Source organism: Rousettus aegyptiacus, unplaced genomic scaffold (assembly GCF_014176215.1).
Source record: "Rousettus aegyptiacus isolate mRouAeg1 unplaced genomic scaffold, mRouAeg1.p scaffold_m13_p_8, whole genome shotgun sequence".
Taxonomy (NCBI): domain Eukaryota; kingdom Metazoa; phylum Chordata; class Mammalia; order Chiroptera; family Pteropodidae; genus Rousettus; species Rousettus aegyptiacus.
In genome coordinates this window covers 91,167,311-91,192,923 of record NW_023416311.1, presented here as the reverse complement: position 1 = coordinate 91,192,923, position 25,613 = coordinate 91,167,311, and the positions used below count along the sequence as shown (strand labels likewise).

The window sequence follows — 25,613 nt, the reverse complement described above, 5'->3', positions numbered from 1 at the left end:
CTTGCAGTATCAATTACTGGGAAGGATGTTAAAATCTCACAGTCTGACTGTGGATTTGGCTGTTTCTTCTTTTAGTTTTGTCATTTTTTGCTTTATGTGTTTGGAGGTATATCATTAGGATTCAGTACATTTACAATATCTTCCTGTTGGATAGAAACTTTTATTACTATGAAATATCCTTTTTATCTCCAGTAAATGTTCCTTGCTTTAAAGTTTACTCTGCCTGATAGAAGTTAGATATAATAGCTTCCTTTTAGTCAGTATTTGTGAACTATATGATTTTACATTCTTTTACTTTAACAATTTCTATCTATATATAAAGTGTCTCTTTTAAGTGAAAATTTATGTTTTACTCATTCTTACATACTTAGTCTTTTAATTGGAATGTTTGATTTAATTATATTTAATACAATTGCCAATAAATTGATCATAAGTCATCCATCTTGTTCATTGTTTTCTATTTGTCCAAACTATTTTATTTCCCCTTTACTGTCTTTTTTTTGTATTAATTAATTTTTGATATTATTTATCATCTTTTTTGTTAGCTTGTTATTGTTTTTTACTATTCTTTTAGTGTTTACCCTAAAGATTACAGCACGTATTCTAATAATAGACTTAAAGTCTATTAAAGTTAGTACTTTTATTTTTGCATTGACCCTTCTCAAGTAGTGCAAAACCTTAGAACATTTATTATATGTAACCATGCTTATCCCCTCCTACCCTTTTGTAGCATTTTCTTGTATTTCAATTTTATGTATGGACATATGGGTATGTATTTAAAATCCCATCAACTGTTATTGTTGTTTTATGCAATCACGTTCATTGAGATTTACTTATGTATTCTTTCTGTTATTCTTCCTACCACATTGTGTTTCTCTGTTTATTTGGGATTGTCCTCTTACTGCTCGAAAGAACTCTTTGTAGTAATATAGTAGGCTGCTAACAAATTCTTTTAGTTTACATTTTCCTGAAAACATCTTTATTTTCCCTTCGTTTTCTACCGAGGCAGTTATTTTTTTATTCAGAACTTTGAAGATATCATTGCATTGTTTTCTGGTTTTTGCTGCTTCTGTGGAGAAGTCATCTGTTTTGCTTTTACTCTTCTAAAGGAGTTTTACTTATTTTCACTCTGGCTATTTTTAAGGTTTTACTTTTATCTTTGATTTGCAGAAGTTTTACTCTGATGTCCTGAGTGTGGTTTTCTGCTACCCTTTGGGGTTTATAGTACTAATTATATCTTCAGTCTCTCTTGGTTACTGGCTTTTATCATTTTTCCGAAAGTTTTAACAGTCATCTGTTCATATATTGCTTATTTTCTGCCTTTCCAATGAGACCTGTTTTTCTTTTTTTCTTAAACCATATCTAACATATATCTTATTTTTTCTGAATTTTCCACTTTTCCTCACCATACTTCAGTCTAAAAATGATCTTTTAACCATTAATTCTCTGCTACTAAACCCATCTATTATTTTTAAATTATAGTTATTGTAGTTTTCATTCTAGAATTTCTGTATATTTCTTCTTTTATGACTTTTAGTTCTATGTATAAATTCTCTACCTTGTCATTTAATTTCTTAACTATAGTAATTTTAAATTCCAGGGCTCATAAATTCTATATCTGGTTCTCCCAATTTCTGTGAACATGGATAAAAATTATTTTTTCACTACCCTCTAACTGAAATTTAGCCTAATTTCCTTTAATTATGAAAGTAGGCAACAAATATATGTACATTTCAGATGCTTTCATATCACATTTCCATGGTAACTGATGTATTGAAATATATATTGTTCATGCTCATCACTACTTTGAAATTATAGTAGTTATTAGACCTATCTAGAGGTATAGTTACTTGATGCATTAGTACAGAAACCCACATCTTATATCACACAAAAAATTTATAGTTTTTTTTTATATCTAGCTTCCACTGTATGCCTAATGTATTTTTTTTAATGTATTTTAAAAACAAAATAAGTCTGTAGATCTCAGAGTACTGAATGGTGCAGAGACAATAAATGGTTCTGTACAAGATAGGTCAGATTGTGTTATTCCTCAGCTCAAAACACTGCCGTGGGTGTTTTCTCATTTCTCTTGGAAGGAGTCCTTTCATTGGCTTAAATGGCTCTCTGTGATCTACAACACCCACCTTATCTTCAACTCCTTTGCTACAGCCCTGCTGGGAAAATGCCAGGCACAGTTTTGCTGCAGGTCCTTTCTAGTAGCTGTTCCTTCTTCTTGGAATACTCTTCTGCAAAATATCTTCATAGCCTACTCCCTCCTTCACTTCACAGCCTACTTGACCACTCCACTTAAAATATTTATCCCTGCCCCATGGTATACACTCTCTGCCTTCCCTACTCTATTTTACCCCATACACTTATTACAGTTTTTCATATTGTATATTTTACTTATTCATTAGTTTAGTATTAATTTTAGGGGAGAAGTTCACCATAGGCTTCTGTTGGACCTTCATTAGTAGCAAAAGTTAGGTCAACTTCAGAGAGTTGCTCTTGGTCCCATGCATAACTTTCATCTTTTCTACCACTGCTATTTCATTTTTAAGCCTATTCCATTAGCAACGGTGTAGATGATGACAAAAAGCTTGGTCAACTGAATTGCTTGGTTGTTCATTGCTTCTTTAAAGGTTGATGCTCTCTGGGGTTAACATGTGACACAAAGAACTTCATACTTGGTGTCCATTTTCAAATGTCTATCTACATGCATCTTTTCAACCTCTCGTCTCATTTTCTCAATCTTTTCTAGGGTTTATTTTTCATTTCTTAGAGACAAAGAGGAGAGAGAGGATACTCAGTAGAAGTTCCTGAGGATATAGGAAAGGATGGTATCCAGAATGTAGGCAGTATATTGGCTTCGTGGTTTATTTCCAATATTGTAACCCAAGAGAAGGAAGAAGAGAGTGCAAATGCAGATAAGTTTATAACATTAACGGGAAGAAGAGGCAGTTTTTATTTGTTTCTTCTGGAAAAGAGTGGTAAGAATCAGCAGCTGGAAGAGAGCGAGTTGGTTGGGTTGAAGGTTTAAAGTGTGTAGAGAAGATTTTAATAGATTGCTGTGGAGAGTGAGAGAACTAACAGGTTAGCCACGGGTGTCGAGGGCCTGTTTGAGGTTGATGTTCTTGATTTTGTAGAATTATCAATTTGTGTGGTTGTGTGACTTTTTCTCTGACAGCGCTTAATGTGGTTAAAGTATAAACATTATAGTCAGTGTCTTACCAGACTGTTTTCTTCTTCTTTTGCTTAGCCATCAGATCAAGTCATTGCAGTATAGTAACACAGGAGACATGATTCTTGTTGTATCTGGAAGCTCTCAAGCCAAGGTGATTGACAGAGATGGTTTTGAAGTAATGGAATGTATAAAAGGAGACCAGTATATTGTGGACATGGCCAACACCAAGGTAAGCTTTAAACAGACTATTTTAGTGAATTTAATAAATTCAGTACACATTTATTAACAACTTGTTTGAGTTGCCTTAATTCACCCCAAAGTTTAATATCTAGTTTAAACAATGTGTTATTTCTCACAATTCCATAGATTGACCAGGAAGTTCTTCTGCTTCAAATCTTGTCAGCTGGAGCACTAGGATGGTTATAAGGTCCAAAATGGCCTCACTCAGATGACTTACAGTTGGTGCTCCACCTGATGCATCCCTTCTTCTCTCCCTTGTCTTCCCCTCGTCATTCTCCCCTCCTCCCCATATCTAGTTTGGGATTTCTCTCCGTGAGTTAGACTTAGTGGGGTTTGACTTCTCGCCTGATATCTTGGTTTCATGAAGGATGAACATGGAAACTTCAGATTTCTTAAGGTCTCGCTTCAAGTCTTCTATGACACTGTAGGGGCAGCCCAGGTTGGGGACAGGGCAGGTAGACCACCATTTAAAATATCATGTGGGATAGGAGATATTGGACACAGCCATCTTTGGAAACATAATCTACCACAAACCTACTACATACTACGTTTTAGGACAAGAAGGAAAGAGGGCCTCATCAACCTTTTTTATATAAAAATTTTAGCAGGTTAATGATATTTTAAAATTAATGTTCAAGTATATTAACTATCATTTAGCTATAGCCACAATAATGCTGTAAAACTTAATGGCTTTTTATAATTGCTGACGTATCTGTGAGTTGTCTGCTCTTGGCTGGGCTTGGCTGTAAGCCACACGTAGAGTCTAGATGTGTTCTGTGTGTCTCTGTTTCTCCTTGCACCAGTGGACTGAGCGAAGGCACATTTTTCTTACGGTGAGGGAAGAACACAAGGAAACCCCGGCTCTGGAGGGGAACATATTTCAAGCCTTTGCTCATATCATGTCCATGAACATTCCATTGACCAAAGCAAATCACAACGCTATGTACCAGTATAGTGGAGAAGTATGTTCTTTCCCTATTGAGAGGAACTTTGGTATTACATGTCAAAGGTTGTGGGTCCAGGGAAGGTTGATGGATTGGAAACAATAATGTAATCTACCATAGATATATTAAAATGTCAATGTTGATGCAGGATTTTGAGCCTTTATTTTAATTCTGATTTTTACTCTTTCTCCCCTTGCCTATCTAGTACCTTTCCTATACACTCACCGTCATGGTTTGTGCCTGTATCAAAATCTTGTAACCTGCTTAATAGTATTTCCATTTCGATTTCAATATCATGGTTAATGTTCACCCTCTTTATTTCCCAGAGGCAAATCCTTGTTATCTGGTATCTTAATTGTAGTGTTTGGCTTGAATGATGAGTTTTTGAAATTTAAAAATGATTGGAAAGTAATAGATTTCATAAGACACTTTCTTCTTAACTTTTTAACCTCTTTTCTGATTCTAAGAGTAATTAATAACTGTGGCTTTACTGGAACTTCAATGAATAGAATGTTAAAGGAAACGAATATGTCTGATCTATTATTATAACATATTAAGTACTTGAAATATAAACAGGCCTTTCTAATTATATTGTCAAATTGTTATCATGTTAAATTTGTATCTCTAATCTTTGTTTTTTTTTTATATGTATAGATATGTATTTTTTTAACTGTATTTATAGTGGTACAGAAATGCTTTTTTTCTGCTACATACTATAACACAATACATTATAGGGAGAGTAATTACAATTACATCTTTTAAAAATAAAGTTTATTGGGTTTCTAACAGCAATTCCTGTCAACTATAGGAAATTTAGAAATTGAAAAAAGAAAATATTACTCAATTCTACTACCCAAATATTATCACTATTAACATTTTAATTTCTATATGTCTTTCCCTTATTCATCTGAAAAAGATTTTTTTCTGTTCACAACAGAACCTTTACTTCAGTCATTGCTTGGAGCCATATTTTGCCCATTCTTCAGGCCGTTGAGGTCATGCGCAGGTGCCTCAGGGCCTGCCATGAGGTGGAATGAGAGGCCTCGGGGTGGGAGGGAGGGACAGGGGGCCTCTTTAGTCAGAGAAGTGCTCATTTGGTCTATATGTTGGAGTTCTCTATAAGATATCCTTTGAAAATCAGATTTTGCTGCCTCTTTAAAATGTTATTTTAAAACAATAATTTAAAATAAGATAAAATAAAAGTTATTTTATCTGGGAAATCGGACATTACTTGTTCAGCTTTAGGTGATTAGAAAAGTGGGATGAGAAAAGCAGGAATTGACCTTTAAACCATTCAAAAACATACTTTAAAAACTGTAGTTATATTGTCATCTAAAACTCACTTATTCTAAACCAGAATTTTAGTATGTTACTTTCAATCCCAGAGAATTCTCCTCTATTACTTTGAATTCTTAGGCACATACTTCACTTTAGATTCAATTGGGGCTTTTGTCCTAGAGCCCATAAACATATGACTATTAAGTTTCTATTCTTCAAAACTCCACAGCAAATCAGTATTAAGTCAAATTCAAAAATGTTTTGGTAGATTGTTAGTAAGTAAATGCCTGTGGTAACAGTTTCATAATCTCATTTGTTAAACTTGTCAATTCATCTACAGTTGATATTGGTAATTGCATTTCCCTTGGATCATCTTCACCTCTTTTCAACATCAAAGCAATTCTGTGCCCTTTATTTCTTAATTATAGTCAGGCACCACATAATGACATTTCGGTCAAGGAGTGCATATATATTGGTAGTCCCATAAGATTATAACAGCTGAAAATTCCTATCACCTAGTGACATAGTGATGTCACAGCTGCTGTATCATCATAGCGTAACACATTGCTTATGTGTTTGTGGTGATAAGCAAATTCTGTGCTGCCAGTCATAAAAAGTACAGTACATCATACTCGATAATGACTACGTTACTGGTTTTTGTATTTACTATGTTATACTTTATACATTATTTTAGAGTGTACATGTTCTACTTATAAAATAAGTTTGCTATTAAAGAGTATGCCATGTTATGCTGTCAACAGCCTCATACATTTTGAGCTTACTGCTTCTCTTAATTGCATCATTTTCTCTTACGGCTTAGCTTTGTGTTGTTTTATAAATTTAGTGTAGCCTAAGTGTACAGCGTTTATAGAGTTCCCAGTGTACACTAATGTCCAGAGCCTTCACATTCACTTACTACTCGTTCATTGACTCACCCAGAGCGACATCCAGTCCTATAAGCTCTATTCATGGCAAGTGCCCTATACAAGTGAACCATTTTTTATTTTTTATACCATATTTTTGCTGTATAGGTCTGTAGCCTGGGAGCAATAGGCTACACCGTATAGGCCAGGTGTGTAGTAGGCTGTACCATCTAGATTTGTGTAAGTGCACGCTATGGTATTAGCACAATGGTGAAGTCGTCTAATAGCACATTTCTCAGGGCATATTCCCATTAAGTGTCGCATGACTCTGTACATGATTAAAGTGTACATGATTACAGTGAGAGAGGACAAGCTCTGAATGCTTGGACCTTTTAATGGGTGATTGATTTTCCATGAGTGCACGTCAGTTATGGCAATTAGAAACTTTAGAAGTAATTTCAGGAATAAAAGTTTTCAAATCTTTTAATTTATAATTATATATTTTATGCAGTTATTCTGATATCCAACCACTCTAAAAAATTGCCCTTTTATTTTGAGATGAAATATATTAGTCATGTTCTTTTTAATGGTAAACACTGTTTCCTAAGGAGTAAAATATTTTAAACTGTGAATCTAGGTATATTTTTGTTTCCTTAAGCAGTTTTAACTGATGGTTTTAACTGCAAATATAAACTCTCAAGAAGTGCAGTGATTTGAAGCACATTGTGTTTCTTTCCAATTTCTGAATATTTCCAAAACTTTTTATCTAGTAGAAACTGCCTCACTGATTTTTGTCCTTTGGACTTTTCCTCATCGTTTTGGGGATACTTTCTTACATTCTTGCACAACAGAATGTTCCAGGCTCATCATGTGCTTTTCCTGCTCTGATATTTTCTATTTCTCTGGTGATCCATGGCTCCTTTTATTAGGGAATTCTATTTATACATCAATATCTGGTCACTAGGTACATTCATTGCTACTGAGTTGTCATTGCTTGTAGATTATTTCAGAAGACAGAGTTTGGGTGGACAGAGTTTATATATATATAAAATTATGAGATCATACTGATACATCAGAATGTCATTCAACTTCCTAGTGTTTACCTGTTCCATATTCATATTTCACTTCTTCAACAGTAAGAAACTTGGTTTCTAACATAATCATTATATTTGCTCATTTGTTCAGTGCTACGGTACATAGAAAGTGGTTTCAGGATAGCTGTATCCATCATCCTTGTTATAGACCAAATTCTGAATGGCCCCGAAGATTCTTTGCCTCTCCCCTTGAGTGTGAGTGAATATGAACCATGAGTATGATGAAATACTCCTGTGATTAGGTTATATTGTTTGGCACAATTGACTTTAAGAAAGAATGATTATTCTCAGTGGATTCAGCCTAACCAGGTGAGCCTTTAACAAAGTTTGGGCTCTGCTTGGCAAAAGAAATTCAAAGCGTGGGAGAGATTTGATTGAAAGGATATTCTTTGTTGCTGGCTTTGAAGATGGAGGTAGAACTGGAGTGATGAAGTTGGAAAATGGAGATTTCCAAGTAAAGTGTTGAAGGTACTACCTTGTTTTTTTGTTTTTGTTTTTTTTTTTTGCTGTTTATAATAAATATGAGAAGAAAGATAAAATGAAAGAAATCTTATTAAAAGAGAACCAAGACTAGATGATTTAGTTAATTTGAGTCTATACAGATGGCAAGAATGTTAAAATGAAGAAATTGCTTCTGAAAGTGTGTATAGAGAAAAAAGAGAATTGTTACACTGGCTTTTTCAAAAAATTAAGCATGGCCTCCTAGATCTTCTCAACCAAACCAGGTGACCTCTAAGATCACTCCTTATCCATTTAAGTAGGAGCTGTAGATAAAGAAGAGATTATTTTGCAGAGATTTTGGAGTGTGGCTTTTGTCTAATTCAGATTCAATACAAGAAAGATTCCTATATACTGGCTTTGAAGATGTAGAAATCCGTGTAGCAAGGAAAGCACATAGCTTCTAGATACTGGGAGCAGCCCTCAGCAGACAGCAAGGAAATAGGCATTTTAGTCCTCTAACCACAAGCAACCTGAGTGAGCTTGGAATCACAGTGTTCCCCAGAGCCTCCAGAAAGGAATGCAGCCCTACTGACATCCTGCTTCCTGTTGGTGAGGCCCTGAGCAGAGATTCCAGCTACGCTGTGATAGGACTTCTGATCTCCAAAACTGTTTAATAACTTGGAGGTGTTTTAAGCCCCTGAGTGTGTGGTAATTTGTTATATAGCAATAGAAAACCCATACTAAGTAAAAATGAAAGCCCCTCAGGAGGGGGTAGTGATCGTAATCATGTCTAACAGCAAGAGTTAGATTTGAGTGGGAGGAGGGAATATATTTATACTGGCAATGGAGGGATAAGGATAGACTCCTATGCAGATATGTTTATGGACGGTGGGCTTTGGATAGGAAGTTGAAGGTGTCACCATACACTAGCAGGTCGTTTCCTAGTTTTGTGTTTGCAGATGTTGGGATGAAGCCTTCACTAGGATAGTAAAGACTTAAAATTGCACCTGATGGTTGTGAGAGAGAAAAATTACTAAAAGAATTGTGGGAGCATTAAGGGCTGAAGAATGTAACTTTGTAAGAACAATTATTCTGCATTTTGTATGATATTTTTTTATTTCGTTTAGGAGCCTAGGTGTTTACATGAAATATTTCAGAATAAAAATGGTTCATTATAGGGTACATCGAAAGGATACTAGTTTTATCCTGAGAGAGTGGTTGAAGGTTAGGGTATTGAAAATAAAGGAATATAGGAGGTTGTGTGACTAGTAAATGGAATAGCTAGAGCCTAGAACATATCAAGTGATAAATATTTGTTAAATCAATATGTGGATTGAAAGTTCATGGTTTCAGAAAAGAAACCATGTGTGGTAATGGCAGAGTTATCCATAGCTGGGGCTGCTGGAATATTTTAGAAGAGGTCATTGGAGTTGACTAGATCAAAGAAGAATGAATTTATGCCTTTGATGTATTCAAATGGATTTTAAAATTGCTTAGGAATTAACAAGACTTGGACTTCAGAGTCCTTGATTCACAGAAGGAAATGACTAAGAGTGTGATAGATTTCAACAGGGTTGGTGAACTAAGGCCTGCAGGCCAAATCCAGCCTGCACTCTGTTTTCGTAAATAAACATTTTATTGGAACAGAGCCATGCCCATTCATTTAATATTGTCTATGGCTGCTTTTGGGCTACGGTGGTAGAATTGAGTAGTGCAGCAGAGACCAGGCAGCCTGCAAAGCCTAAAATATTATGTGGACCTTTACATAAAAAGTTTGCTGGCTCCCAAATTAAAGCTCTGAACATTTTCTCCAGCAAAGTATACTCACAATTTCAGGAAGTTTTGTGATTCCTGAAAGCTCGTGAATGGACTCCGGTTAAGAAGAACTTTTGGATCCAAGCTCAGAGTATATTCCCTGCTGCATTTCATCTTTTCATAAGAATTGCCTCTGTTAGTTAGCTCATCATTCCAGAGACATGGGTACTTATATTTTGTTGATCACAGAGCCTCATCTTATTTAGTGACTACAAATGGCACTGCAGCGGGGCAGCTGTTTTGCAGCCTTTGTCATCGAGTCAGCTATAAGAGTCTGGACCGATTAGTACAGATCAGTACACCTGTGTGTGTATGTGTAGAGGAAGCCAGTTTTGGTCACAGATCAGTAATATTCTCTGTTTTTGCAAAGCATAGCATATTATGAGAAATAGATGCTTAATTCTTTCTTCCAGGCTATTTTCAGTTAAGGCCGATGGGATTTATTTTTTAGCAATCCCTATGTTTAGATAAAGGAGAAAGAGAGAAAAACTAGTTTACTTGATGAAAAAGTGTTTTAGTCACTGAGTGTTCTTTAATAGGTGTTACTTTAAAATTTTTCCACTAATGTTAGCCATGGCACTACTTCTGTTTTGATCCATTTAAGAATCCTTAGTTGACTTCATTTTTGTTATGATTACTCTCGATTACTTTTTTAACACAAGAGTGCTTAACATTCCCATTGCCCTTGTCATGCTTCTATCTTTACAAACAAGAAACAACATTCACAGTCTTAGATTTTTTTGAGTTTAATGTACCATATGTGTTCATAGTCTCAGTACTCAACAGTTAAGGTGATCACATGTACTTTTATCGTAATGTTCTTTGTAATAGGGATTATTTTCTTTTGGTCCTCTTAAAATATCCTTTGTATTCTAAGATGCTATTTTTTTTTTTTTTGTAGCTTTATAGGAGTAAGATTTCTTTTTTTTTTTAAATTAAATTTATTATGGTGACATTGGTTAATAAAATTATATAGATTTTGAGTATACATTTCTATAATACATCATCTGTATATTGTACCATGTGTTCACCACCCAAAGTTAAATTTTTTTTTTGTCACCATATATTTGACCCCTTTTACTCTTATTGACCTTCCTCCCTCCTCCATTCCCTTTGGTAATCACTAATTAATTTTACACAATCTACTTAGAATTAATATTTTACACTTTCAAATAAGAAATGGAAATTGTACAACCACATAGTGCCTTTCCCCACTCCTGATATAATTGTCTTATGTATTATATCTATATACTTTGAAAAATCCCATCAGACAATAATATAATTTTTGTTTTAAAGAAAAGTTAAAGGTGAAAAATCATGTTTTATTTATTCAGATATTTATCTTTTCTTTTGCTGACCCTTTATTGCTTAAATTCTCTTTGTTATTTCCCTTTCACTTAATAACTTTTAGCATTTCCTTTTTAGTTTTACTATGATAGAATTCACGTAACATAAAATTCATCCATTTAACTTGTATATTCAGTGGCTTTTAGTATGTTCAGTGGTTTTTAGTATATTTGCAGAGTGTGCAAACATCACCACAATCAATTTTAAAATATTTTTATCACCCCTAAAAGGAACTCCTGAAGATAACAAAGATCAGTGGTTGCCAGGAGTTAGGGAGTAGGGAAGGATGAATAGGCAGAGCATTGAGGACTTTTAAGACAATGCAGCTAGTCTGCATGGTCCTGTAATGGTGGATGCATATCTTTATATAATTTTTTAAAAGCCATAGGATGTACAACATCAAGAGTGAACCCTAATGTAAACTATGAACTTTGGATGATAATGATGTGTCAGTGTAGGTTCATCAGGTGTAACAAATGTACAACTCTGGTGGGGGCACCGATAATGGGAGAATGTAATGGATGGGTGGGGGCAGAGGTAGTTGGGAAATCTGTCTATTTGCCAATATTCCTGTGAACCTAAAACTGCTCTAAAAAACAAATTCTATTAAAAACAAAACACTCGCTATCCCTGCTCTGTCATCCCCAACCCTTTAACCCCTGTAAGTCCTGTGCATCCACCAATCTACTTCTATCTCTGTAGGTTTGCCTATTCAGGATATTTTATATAAGTGGAATCAGACATGCGGACCTTTGTACTTGGCTTTTTTCACTTAGCTTAGTGTTTTCGAAATTCGGTGCATGATGTAGGCTGTATCGATATTTCATTTTTTTTCATTGTGAGATAATGTCCATTGTGTGGATAAACCATATTCATCTGTTCTTCAGTTGATGGACATCATGTCATTTCTCCTTTTTTACTAGAAATGTTTCGTGATGCTTCTATGGACATTCATGTACAAGTTTTCATTTCTCTTGCATGTATACCCAAGAGTAGAATTTTGCGGGAATGTGAGACTGTTTTCCAAAGTGGTTGTACTGTTTTAAATCCCCACCAGCAGTGTATGGAAGTTCCAATTTCTCTACATCCTCCTTAACACTTGTTATTTTCCATGTTTTCTTTCCTTTTTTTAATAACCATCCTAGTTGGTGTGAAGTGGTATCTCAGTGTGATTTTAATTTGTATTTCCCTGATGACTAATTATGTCGAGCATTTTTTCCTATGCATAATAGCCATTTGTGTATCTTCTTTGGAGAAATGTCTGTTCAAATCCTTGCTCATTTTTAAATTGGGTTATTTGTCTTTTTATTATTGAGTTCTGTCAGTTGTTTGTTCTAGATACTAGTCCTTCATCAGATAAATGATTTTCAAATATTTCCTCCTATCCCGTGGATGGTCTTTTCACTTTATTGATGGTGTCCTTTGAAGCACAAAAATTTTAAATTTTGATGAAATCTAATTTATCTTTTTATCTTTTTTTTTTTTTTTTTTTTTTGCTTTTTTGCCTTTGATGTCATTGCACAACCAAGGTCATGAAGAATTCCACCTATGTTTTCTTCTAAGAGTTTTATAATTTTAGCTCTTGCATTTAGGCCTATATTTTGTTCTGAGTTAATTCATTTTTGTTTGTGGTATGAGGTAGGTGTCCAGCTTTATTCTTTCGCAGGTGGATATCCAGTTGTCCCAGCAACATTTGTTGAACAAAGTATTCTTTCCCCTCTTGAATTGTTTTTTTCTGTGTTGTCAAAAATGAATTGATTAGAAGTATTTATTTCTGTATTCTCAATTCTATTCCATTAAACTGTATATATATCCTCATGCTAGCACCACACTCTTTTACTAATAATGTAGCCTTGTAGTTAATTTTGAAATTGGGAAGTGTGAATCCTCCAACTTTGTTCTTTCTTCATGATTCTTCCTGAAATAGTAAATATTTCTCGAAATAACAAAATATGAAATAATAAAATGATTTTGGAACTTCTTTGTTATTCTTTGAATTTCCATGTGAATTATACAATCAGTTTTTAAATTTACGTAGCATTTATTTTGAAGCAGGTCTACTGGTGACAAATTCTCTTAGTTTTCTTTTATCTTAGAATGTGTTTATTTCACCTTATTTCTTAAGTACATTTTCTGTACATTTAACTTGACAGTATTTTTTTTTTAGTACTTTAAAAGTATTATTTACTGTTTTCTGGCTTTTGTTATTTCTTATGAGTGATCTATAGTAATTCAGACATTTGATATTCTATGTATAATGTATTGTTTTTTTACTTTTGACTTTTAATAGTTTAAACACCTAATGTCTAGTTGGAGGTTCTTAAAAAGTTTTTTGTTTATTTTTGGTTTTTGGTTTATCCTGCTTGGTGTTCACTAAAATTCTTGGATCTGTAAATTTATATCTTTTACTGTATTTGGGAAAATTTTAGTCATTATTTCCTCAAATATTTTTCTGTACCTGTCTCTTCCTGAGTCTTACATAAATACTAAGTCTTTTGATATCATTTCATAGGTCTTTGTGACTCTGCCAATTTTTTTCTCATATTTTTTCTTCCTGTTCTGTAGATTGAATTATTTCTATTGATCCGTATTCAGGTTCACTGACTCTTTCTTCTGACACATCCATTCTATTGTAGGGCCTCTCCAGTGAATTTTTCATTTCCGTGATTATATTTTTCAACATGACCAAATTTCCATTAAAAAAAAAATAGTTTGTTTTTCTTTGCTGAGAACTTCTGTCTGCATGTTTCAAAAGTGTTTTCTTTCCCAGTTATATCATGGTTAGAAACACTAATTTAAAGTCTCTCTGATAATTCCAACATTTGAGTCATCTCCTGTCTTATTTTTTTTTTTCTTTTTCGCATCTTTTGTCTTATTTTTTGATTCAGAACTGGTTAGGTTTTCCTTGATCTTTGTATCCGTGACATTTTGAGTGTTGTGTTATGAGATTCTGCATCCTGTTCAAAACCTCTGGAGAATGCTCATTTGCATGTGTGTGTGTTGGGTGTGTGTGTTGGGAATGTGTGAGTGAGTGTGTGTGTGCGTGCATGTGTGTGTGTGTGTGTGTGTGTGTGGTGGGAGTCTCTTTTTAGCTGACAGTCAACCTGATTAGTTTTGGCGTATAAGTCATAACTTGCTTCCTATGAATAGTTTTTCTCTCCCATATTGATTTAGTTTTCAAAGCCTTTGTTTGCTGTTTTGGTTTGCGCCCTGTGCGTGTTACCCAGGAGTCTTTGTGGAACCTGGATGACAGTCTGCTCCATCTTCAGTTTCAGTGTTTTTCTGATGCTTATTCTGGTGGGTTTCACAGAACTACACCTCAGGAGTGATCTCAGGGCTTTTGGTACAAATTTCAAGGGCATTTTCCTCCAGCTTTCTTACCCCTTCAGCTATGATTTTTTCTTTACTCTCTGTTTTGAAGACTTTTCTGTTCTTGCTAGAAAACCAGAGACTAACTTATTTTATGTCATGTATTAGTTCTCGTAACTGGGTGTGCCTCTGGGCAAAACTGGAGGGGAGTTAGGAAAATCAAAGTTTCCCCACACCACAGTAGTTGCTTTCTGTGTTGGTGGGAAAAGGGGATGTCACTACACCGTCATTGGCCTTTTGCCAGTGTAAAGCATAGAGCATTAGAAAGGTTGTGTCCTGCAGATGCTGTCGTGTGGTGGGAAGGTGTCGGTGATCCTATTTGTTGCTAGTGTTGGCTTAGTAGAGGGCATGACAGGGGTTGCTGCCCTTGCTGCTGTTGGGGAGGGGGTGGAGGTGCCATACCTCTCTGTTGCTGCCCTTTCATGGTGTACGGTCAGGAGAGCCAACACATACCCTTCCTGAAGGGCCGTTCTTGACACCAGGGAGAAGGCAACTGCTGTTTTGTAGCTGGCACTCATCTAGTGTAGTGTCGTCACAAGGTCACTGCTGCTGGTCGGGAGGATGAGAAGTGCTTCCTGAGAGCTAGTGCTCGCCTGGTATGAAAAGGAAGTCAGTCATTCTTTGACCTGTGAGGGTTCTTGGCATTTCTGGTGCCAGCCCTGAGTGGAGACTTGCAGCTTTATTGCTTGTACTTGTCTGGCAGAGGGTAGGTCAGGTCACAAGAGCTTTGTCCCACGGTCCTTCCCTTCCCCTTCCACCCCTACCTGCTGGAGAGATCCACCTTTTCTTGGAACTCCCTCTGTCTGCTCTCTTTCTCTCAGTTATCAGTTGTGGGCTGCCCCGGAGCCTAAGTCAGGAAATTTAGAAGGCAGAAAACGTCCCCAGGAAACTCATCACCTTAAGACCTTACTTCTGTACGCTTTTTGCTGGCTCCTATCTACTATTCAGTGTGTTCAGGTAGTTCTTTTATTTTGTTCAGAAGCTTTTGTTATCAGATGGAGAAATAGGATAGTGTGCGTATCACATCTTGAGTGAAAATGGAACATCATGTAAAATATATTTTAATTCACTCCATTTAAATATATTTTAATTCACTCAATCAAAATTATGAGCTAGGATTTCAGTGCCTGTTCTTAGCTGCATGCAGCGGAAGCTGATTCTACTTGATTTATTTGTGATGAGAATGCTGGAAAGACTGGTGAACCATACTTGATGTAAAATACAGCAAGAAAACCCCAAACCATGCTACAGACTTGGTTTGCTGATAAAATTGTGATGTGCACTGCCAGACATTGGTTGTCATAGCTGATACTACTGCCGCTTAACAGGAAGAACTTCATCTCGTAGGAGATACAGTAGTACAGTACTCCTTAAGCAGAGTGCTATGGTCTGACTGTGTGTGTCTCAGCCCTCCCCCCAAATTCATATGTAGGAATCTAACCCCAAGTGCTGTTATTAGGAGTTAGGGCCTTTGAGAAGTAGGTGATTAGGTCATGAAGGCAAAGCCCTCATGAATGGGATTAATGACCTTATGAAAGAGGCCCAAGAAAGCACCCTTGCCCCTTCATACTGTGAAGTTACAGCAAAAAGGCCACCACTGTGAACTAGGAAGTTCAGACACTAAATCTGCCAATGCCTTGATCTTGAATTTCCCAGTCTCCAGAAATGTGATAAACAAATGTTGTTTTTTTTTATATATAAGCTCTCAATTTAAGGTATTTTTGTTATGGCAGCCTGAAAGAGCACATTCCACTGTCTTTGAGTGACAGCTCAGGTGAGTGTGGTGGTCAGAGCTAGGTCGCATTCCTGTGTTATGTCTGTAAGGGCCGGCAGAGTTAGCATCTAACTTTTTTGCTTCTCTAGTGAGAAGTAGTCTCTCTCTTCTACCAAGAGTCATTTTTGGGGGGAATTCCCTAAACACAGAAAGGGGTCATGTTCTCCATGGCCAGAAAGAATGACTTGTATTCCTAGAGTCATCCCATTCACACAGTTGCCCAGTTCACAAACATTGGCTTTACCTGTGATTACAGCCCAGATTTAGTTCTTTAAGAAACCCCGTTGTCCCTCTTTTTGAAATATATCCCAAATCTTCTCTGCTGCTCCCTAGTCCAAGCCATTGTCAACTTTCACATGAACCACATCAACATCTTCCTATCTGGCTCTCTTAATTCCTCTTTTGTCTTTGCAACAGGCATTTCTTCAAGAGCAACAGAATATTTTTTTTTAAACGAATTTATTTTGATATAATTTCAAATTTATAGAAAAGTTGTGAGAATAGTGCACAGAGCTTCTTTATCCCCCTTTTTTTCAATTCACCAATTGCTATCAGTTTGGAAAATAAGGAGCCCTGGTTCCTTTTCATGGAGAATGATATTTAAACACCAGGTTCTCTGTGCTAGGTTTGCTGGGGTGATATTGCATGTAGACATTCTTGGCATATATAAAACTAGAGAATAACATACGCACATACATGTACACCTGTATTTTATCTACCTATTAAAAATCATGAGTTGTTATCCTTAATTGCAGTCGAACACCACAGAGTTATTCTAGTCTTCCTTCTTTTCACTTTTTTAAACAACTTCATCAGTGAGAAACCCGACTCTCTTTATCCTCAGCGTATTTTCTCATTTGCTTAATTCCTCATTATATTGAAAGCAGTCTCAGAATTGTTACTGCATATCACTGCAAAAAACTAATGTAGTAACTAGCATTCAGTATTTATTTACAGTTCTTCTGGTCTTTAGATTGACAGTATGTATAAGTTACCTAGGACTACTGTAATAAAGTATCACATACTTGGCTTGAAACAAAAATTTATTCTTTCACAGCTCTGGAGGTCAGAAGTCCAAAATCAATGTGTCAGCTCAGCCACTCAGCCGCGCTTCTCCGGTGGCTCTAGGAGAATCTTCCCCTGCCGCTTCCAGCTTCTGGGGACTCTGGACCTTCCTTGGCTTGTGGCTGCATAACTCGTCTCTGCTTTCCTCTTCACAGAGCCTTCCCTTCTTTGTGTCACCTTTTCTAATGAAGATATTTGTCATTGGATTTAGGGCTCATTTAGATAATCCAGAATGATCTTATCTTGAGATTCTTAATTATATCTGCAAAGTCTTTTTCCAAATAAGGTCACATCCGCCGGTTCTGGAGGTTAGGATGTGGACATATCTTTTTGGGGTGACCATTCAACTCACTATAATGGTGTATAGTTACTCGGGTTATTGCTTTCTGTTTACTCTTTCAGTGTATTTATTATTATTTGACATATTGTAGAGTTCATTTGTTTCTGTTTATATTCAATTTTAGGTTTTCCCATCATTATTTGTTTTTGAATAGGCAAAACATTAACGTGTTTTCAAAAATTAAATAAATTAATAAATATGTGATTAGAAATTATGGTGACTGTTGTTAAGGAAATGGACAGGCACTCTGGTGGAGAACAATGGAATGGGCCATATTTACTTAAAGGGCCAGGTAATACTTATTTGAATAAGTGGCATGTAAACTGAGATTCAAAGAGTGGTAAGAAGTCAGTCATGTAAAAGTGAAATAAAAGAGCTTTCCAGCAGTTGGAAAAGCATGTGAGAAGGTCCTGATATGGGGGAAGAGCCGAGTGTATTGGAAGAAATGAAAGAAGGCCAGTGGGCTAGTGCGCATTGTATGAGAGAGTACAAAATAAGTGAATATGTAAAGAAAGCAGAAGTCAAAAAAAAGGTAAGTTGTTGTAGTCTGTGTAAAGAGTTTAGAAAGCCAGTAGAGGGTGATAAGCTCCTGAGTGGCATTTTTAGAAGTGTATTTTTAAAGGATTGTATTGATTGCTATGTAGAGGACATGAGGCAAGAGTAAAAGTAGAGGGACTAGTAACAGACCTGTTCCGGTACATAGTAACTGGTGTAGAGGCAGGAGATAATGTTGGCTCATATAAGAGTTGAAGAGTGGGTAGAGTGGAGATATATTTTTGGATCAAACTGGCAGGACTAGCTAATGGACTGAATGTGGGAGGGTAGAGAGAGGATTTGGGGGTTATGGTTATTGGAGTATTTAAGGATGACTTCCAAGCTTATAGCTTTAGCAACTAGAGAAGAAGGTAAATTACAAATGAAGTGGGCAGTAAGAATGAAGATTTCCCTGTTGGACCTGTTGTTTGAAATATCTATGACATGCAAATGGAAACGTTCAGTTGATAGTTGAATATATGAGTCTTGGGCTCAGATGAGGAAAGCGGAGTCTCAAACTTTCTGTCTCGTCTCTCCAGGCATTACTTGAGCCCATGCCTCCCTACTGCAGGAAGAGTTTCCACATCTGCGGTCCCCGTTTGTACCTGTAAACATGAGCAAAATGTCAGCAGTTGGCCAGTTACTACTTGAGGCAGTACAGACAACTCAGACTAGGGATGGTCTCCAGGTCCCTGTGGGGTACTCCAGTTCCAATTTATTTTTTCTATAGAGTACAGTTATTTTCCTTCTAAGTCATTTAAATAGGCACATTTTGCTTCTTGTAGCATAGCTTTATTTGGGGCCCTTTCAGAGTAGGAGACCTTGATATAATTACACTAAAAAATATTAGGCTCTTTTCTGCCCCATCTGAACCCGACTTATTGTATGAGACCACCCTAGCTGACTTTGCTACCTAAGAGGGAATTGTGTGTGTATGGTTATGTTTGATAGATTCTCTATACTTGATATGATATGTATGTCAGTTTTTATACCAACATCACATTGTTTTAACTACAGTGTTTTCATAGTATGCTCTATACTTAGTAAGGCTAATCTTTCTGAGTTGTTTTACAGCTGTTTTTTTCCTTTTCTCACTTATTTATTCTTCCAGATGTATTACAGAGTCAACTGACACATTTTTAAGAAGCATGGATTTTTCGACCCAACCTCTTGCTTTTGCCCTGATTATTTATAAATACTTCCTATTCTTAAGTCTTTTCTATTAAGAAAAGAGTCTTTAAAGAAAGGCCTATCTCTATTTCTCTTCTAAAAAGAGGCTTTCATTTCCCCCTCCTTTTCCTTTTTTATTAAGCATCTGTTATATGTAAGCATTGTGCTAGTTCCTGGGCATTAGGGGTGGGGTGAGGGTGTGTTACACAGTGAGCTAAAGTGAAAATAAACAAGTGAAATAAATCATTATAAAATAAAATTGTAATAAAATAATATCAGTTTGTAATTAAAATAGTACACTTTTGAGAGGACTAAAAGTTTTGCTTTTCAGCATATGTCATTTTCCGTTTAGTTTATTTTTATCTGTTTAATCTTTGTTAAACATCTTTTTCCTTTATTTTTATTTTTTTAAGGGTCACACAGCAATGCTTCATACTGGCTCATGGCATCCCAAAATAAAGGGAGAATTTATGACTTGCTCAAATGATGCGTGAGTATTGTTGATAATTTATCGAATACATTTATATCTTTTAATATTTTCTTTTTTTATTTTTCAATTACAGTGGGCCTACAGTACTGTATTAGTTTCAGAAATACAACATGCTGGTTTGACATTTACATAACTTACGAAGTGATCACCTTGATCTAGTACCCAATGACACCGTACTATTTTCTTTAACATTTGTATTGTAAACAGTCTTGCCAGTAAAGTAAGAGACAGAGTATCAGGAATCCTGATGTTTATATATTCTGGTTCTTAACCTTGACTTTAGCTGGTAGTGTAAGGTTTGTTTAAATATGGAAACTATGCATGAGAGTTGGTATAAATTCCTATAAGGTTGTTTTTAGGGAGAACAATGGATCAGATTGATGCTGTTAAGTGGACTTAAATGACTTTAAAATTTTGACGATTTGTTACTTTTTATAGTAAAGACTGATTTCCATTGGAGTCTAATAGCTAATATGGGTTTATTGTTCATATGATTGTGGTTTGGAAGTAATAACTGAAAAAATTGATTAAGTGGTTATCAAGATTCTTTTTCATTATATCTTTTGCGTTAGGACTCAAGAATATTACAGGGAATATTTGAAAACCTTTTTCCTGTATGTTATATTGTATGATTCATTTTTGGTATTAAGAATTGTTCACAAGAATGTACTATTTATACTAGGTCAGAGAAAATTACAACAAAATTCTATAAATTAAAAATTATATATGATGTTATTTAGGTGAAGCACTATTCTAGATAAAGAACACTTTTGTTCTTAGATTATTTTGTCTTTTATCTTTTTGCCTTCTGATACTTATAATTTGCCTTATTAATTTTCAAAATGGCTATTCACATTTTTGGATATTGTATGTTTTCTGGAATTAATTTTTAAAATAAAATACAAAAGACATAAGTTTACTCCCATAGCACAATTTAAAAATTAACTTGATCTAAAGGAGCTAAAATTTGGTAATCTATATGGAATATGACTAAAAAAGGATAATATGTTTGATGAGAATTTCTGGTAAATAGAACTGTGATGAGTACTCACTTAATGTCCTTGATAGGTTCTCAGAAACTACGACTTTAAACTAAATGATGTATAATGAAACCAATTTTACCACAGGCTGATTGATGTAAATAAGAATTTAGTTCCTACTGCATATTTCTGGTCACAAAACATCATTACACTTCTAAATAAAGACCCAAAATATTTCTAATATTAAATATTGAAATAAATGTGAGCTATACCTACATTTATGAAAGATTAATAAAAATACGATAATTCTTTTCCAATCTGCTTATCTAGTTTAGGGTCACAGGTGGCTGGAGCCAGTCCTCACAGCATAACACACAAGGCAGTATCCTACCCTGGACAGGATGCCCTTCCAATACAGGGCACACACACACCCTCACTCATCCATACTGTGACAATTAGACATGCCAGTTCATCTCACATGCACATCTTTGCGATGTGGGAGAAACCAGAGCACACAGAGAAAACTTACCCACATGGGGAGAACATGCAAACTCCACACAGATGTTGGCCCTGGCAGGAAATTGATTTTTCCCCCTCATTAATGTTATAACAAAGTAACACTGAACAAAAGGACCTGCTGTATGTCGTTTTAATTTCTTTTAATCTTTGTTATCATCTTTCCAAATACTTAAATCGCGTATGTTTAAAGTGATATTCCTAACTTTAGCATTGGAAAATCAAATTTAACATCTAATCTAAATTAATAGTATCCCATGAGCAAGTAAGGTTTAGTTTAGGAATACAAGGATATTTTACAATTAGGAAATTTTGCCATCAAGAGATTTTCAGTATAATTCATTATTAACAAATGAGAGGTGAAAAATCATATGATTTTATTATATGATAAAAATGACATTAGATAAAATTTAGAAATCTTTCTTGGTACAAGTTGTAAGTAAAATAGAAATAGAAAGAGATTCTTGAAACCTGATAAAAAATATTTACTAAAATTTAAAGTAAATATTGTATTCTATGTTGGAGTACTGCAGCTCCTTGCACTTAAGTATGAAACAAGACAGGGATGCCCACAACTATTTAGAGACTTTATGTAGGATAGATTTAGAAACTTTACACAGCGTAGTAAAATAACAAAATAAATAAATTGGTATTAATGTTGGAAGAGAACAAAAGCCCTATTAAAGCACAGAGGATCCAGGCTATTCTGGTTGAAATCTTAAGCTGAATAAACCAGTTGGAAAGAAAGTTTCTTGTTCTCAGAAATATTTAAAGATCAAGCTGAATGGTGGGCTCTCACGGCTGCTAACAAAAATTTTTATGAGCTCTACAGAAGCTCTTCCCAAATCGATTTCCAGGATGTGTAAATTAGTAGTTTGAAGAAAGTCATTACATAGTCAAATAAATTTGAGAAACTTTGAATATTATATTCCCAGGCCAATGACCCACAATAAACATTTAAATGATTTTGAATAGGGTATAAAGAAACTTAGTTAACTTTGTTAACTCTCTAAACAACAGTTTGAGTAAAGTTCTAAAGCATAATATCATTTTACTGGGTATACAAAGTAGTTTATCTCATTCCTCGAAAGAACAGTTCTTTAGTTTCCCCGGTCACCTGGGTATACAATGTAGTTTATCTCATTCCTCGAAAGAACAGTTCTTTGGTTTCCCGCTCAAATCACTGACTTACTACTCTATTGTACCTCTGAAAATGTGCTCGAGCCCTTTTGAGCCATGCTTCTCTTGCTCAGGCCCACTTCCACGTCTGTACTTTCCCTTCTAGTAAAGCTTTTCTTTTCTACTGTAAAAAAAAAGAAAGAAAGAAAAAGAAAAAAATGAAAGAGAAAATAAACTCTAATTTCTTTTTACACTGTACAAATTGAGATTTCTTCATCCAGTTCTGTGTCAGGATCAATAGGCTTTAACCATAATCCCCATTATACATATTCTTTACCACTTTTTAGGGAAATCTGCCACTAATAAGTTCTAATTGACTTTTTTCTTGGCCTTTGACTGAGAGTAATAATTAGAAATGTGCTAAGCTTTGGGAAATCAGTCTAGATACCTTGTTCAATGAACAAAGAGTATTTTCGCTGTGTGCAAGGTCCACCGCGCGATCTAAGTCTCTGCCTTCATGGGGCTTACACGCCAGCGGGGGTGAGTGCTGGGAGACAGACAAGGTGCAGCTCCACTAATAAATCAATCTAGTTTCATGTAGTGATAAGTGTTTAGAATAAAGTAAAGTAAAAGGATGGAGAAAGACTAGACGGCTGTGTGGCTGTCCGCAGCATAGAGGTAGAGGGAGTGTGCTGGCAAGCCCATGCCAGCCGTTCCTGGAGTAAGCTCAGCTGCAGTAGGAGTGGAGAGTCAGCCGGCTTCGTGAGAAAGCACTCCACTGGCGTCCAGGGTGGCGCTCCCTCTCTCGTTCTGGCCTCATGTATGTGAGTTAAATGATGACCGTTTTTTCTGAGTATGAATTGGAGATGCTAGTGCCTTAACTTTTGGATTTTATGAGTTTCCCTTTGTTTTGCTTTTAAATTAAGTTTATTGGGGTACCATTGGTTAATACAATTACATACTTTTTAGGTGTGCATTATAATTTGACATCTGTATATTCTATTGTGTGATTACCAACCAAAGTTCAGTTTCCTTAAGCTGCCATATATTTGATCCCTTTTACCCACTTCATCCTCCCCCTACCTCCCTATATTTGACCTTCTTTACTCTGTCTTTCTCTCCCTTCTTCCCCCCAACCCTCTGGTAACCACTAGTCCATTCTCCATGTCCATGAGTCTCTGTTTGTTTGTCCTGTTCATTTGTTGCTTTTAGGGTTATATCCCACATATAAGTGATATCATATGATTTTCAAATTTTTCTGTCTGGCTTATTTCGCTTATATCTTGAGGTCCGTCCCTGTTGTCGCAAATGGCAGTATTTCATCTCTTCTTATGGCTGAGTAATGTTCCATTGTATATACACACCACAGCTTCTTTAGCCAGTCATCTATTGTAGGACACTTGGGTTGCTTCCCTGTCCTGGCCACTGTGAATTATGCCGCTGTGAACATCAGTGTGCAAATATCTTTTTGAATATGTATTTTCAAGTCTTTGGGGTAAATACCCAGTAGAGAGATTGCTGGATCACATGGTTCATCAATTTGTAGTTTTTTGAGGTACCTCCATACTATTTTCCATAGTGGCTGTACCAACTTGCAGTCTGTGGGTTTCCCTTTGAAACACAAACCTGGGATTAGGCCAATTTAGGAATAAAATGAAAAAAAGGAAAAGGGGAGTAACGCAGTCTGTTTGGTTTTCCAAAGTTTACCAGAGTGAACCATCGATAATAAAGCAGAGATTACTATATTCTGCTTAGAAGTAAGTGAAAACCAGATAATCATGAAAATAAAAATGCTTATTTATCCAGAGGAAGTCAGTTTTACTTGTGAACTTATGTGGCCTGATATGGAGGCACTTTATAATTTGAATCATAGTAGTACACAGAGTGAGCATACAAATGATACTGGTGTAATCTGCATCCTTAGTTTAGAATTTGTACTAAGCAAGTTCCAGCTCAGCACAGAGCTCTGTCCACAGGTACTGGTGAGCGAATCAGATGCTTCCATTATGTACCTTGAGGGTTTTTCATTGCTTACTCTGGAATTTGTATCGCAGAATTTGTTCAGATCTGTTGCAATGAGTTCTGCTTCTACATGCAGTTAACATTGAAGAAAAAGCAGGAAAATAATGAAATGCACAGACAAGTATTTCATAGTGAGTTACTACAGAAAAATAGGATTAGATAAAACTAACAAACTGGGGAGATAACAGAACTTCACAAAATAACGTGTCCTTTGAATGTCAGGTGAGAGGAAGTATGGACGTATAGGTAGGTAATGGTAGGGCTCATGATTTTTTTTTTTTTAAAGGTGGGCACAGAGAAAGTAAATCTAGACTGGAATAAAAGAGGAGGAACAGGTGGATGTCACAAAATAGCTACATGACCCATTTGTAAAACTTGGGAAAAATGACTTGTCAAGTATTGAATGGGTCTTTGAAGGCTAGAATTCTACAATAGCTGATAGAATTAAGAAACAGAGACTTTAAAAAAAGAAATCTAGGTGAGACCAGTTTTTATACCAGGCTGAAATGTTCTGGGGAAAGTCAGGCTGCACATGCAATAAAACAACATTCATTAACAATTGGAAAGGGAGTATAGAGGAAGAGCTACTAACACCACTTGCTTGGAAGAATCAGGGAAAGCCTGACACAGGAGTTTGAAATATGTGTACCAGTATGAATGCCTTTTGTGGATAAGTAAGGATGTGATCAGAGAGAAGATGGATTTATAGAAGAGTATAAGAAAATCTTAATTCGGGCCCTCAAAGATGTTACCATCTAGAACATGCGAAATACAGTGAACTATAATTAGATGATTTTGCCTATAAGTAAAAGGCAATTTCATATTTAGGTTTTTGTTTTATACACTAATGAAATGAATATTTGTAAACATTACAGTTTAGCCAATTTATTTTCTTTTGAGGAACTGAATGTCATAATGTCAATATCATGAAAGAAATAAAGGTAGGGGCTGGTTCTTAATTAAAGAAGTCATGGTAAGCATTATACGTACCATATGATTTGTGAACTTTGATCTTATTTCCTCTAAAG

The 25,613-nt window shown here is 35.6% G+C and overlaps 1 protein-coding gene across 2 annotated transcripts in view; it reads left to right on the top strand.

Moving 5' to 3' along the window:
• WDR70 (WD repeat domain 70) overlaps positions 1-25,613 on the top strand; it is a 228,362-nt gene that overhangs the window by 65,133 nt on the left and 137,616 nt on the right. For both annotated transcript variants that reach the window (XM_016142476.2, XM_016142475.2), the window contains exons 8-9: positions 3,260-3,413; positions 19,872-19,948. In XM_016142476.2, coding sequence (XP_015997962.1) covers positions 3,260-3,413; positions 19,872-19,948 — 231 coding nt within the window. The remainder of the gene's footprint in view (positions 1-3,259; positions 3,414-19,871; positions 19,949-25,613) is intronic.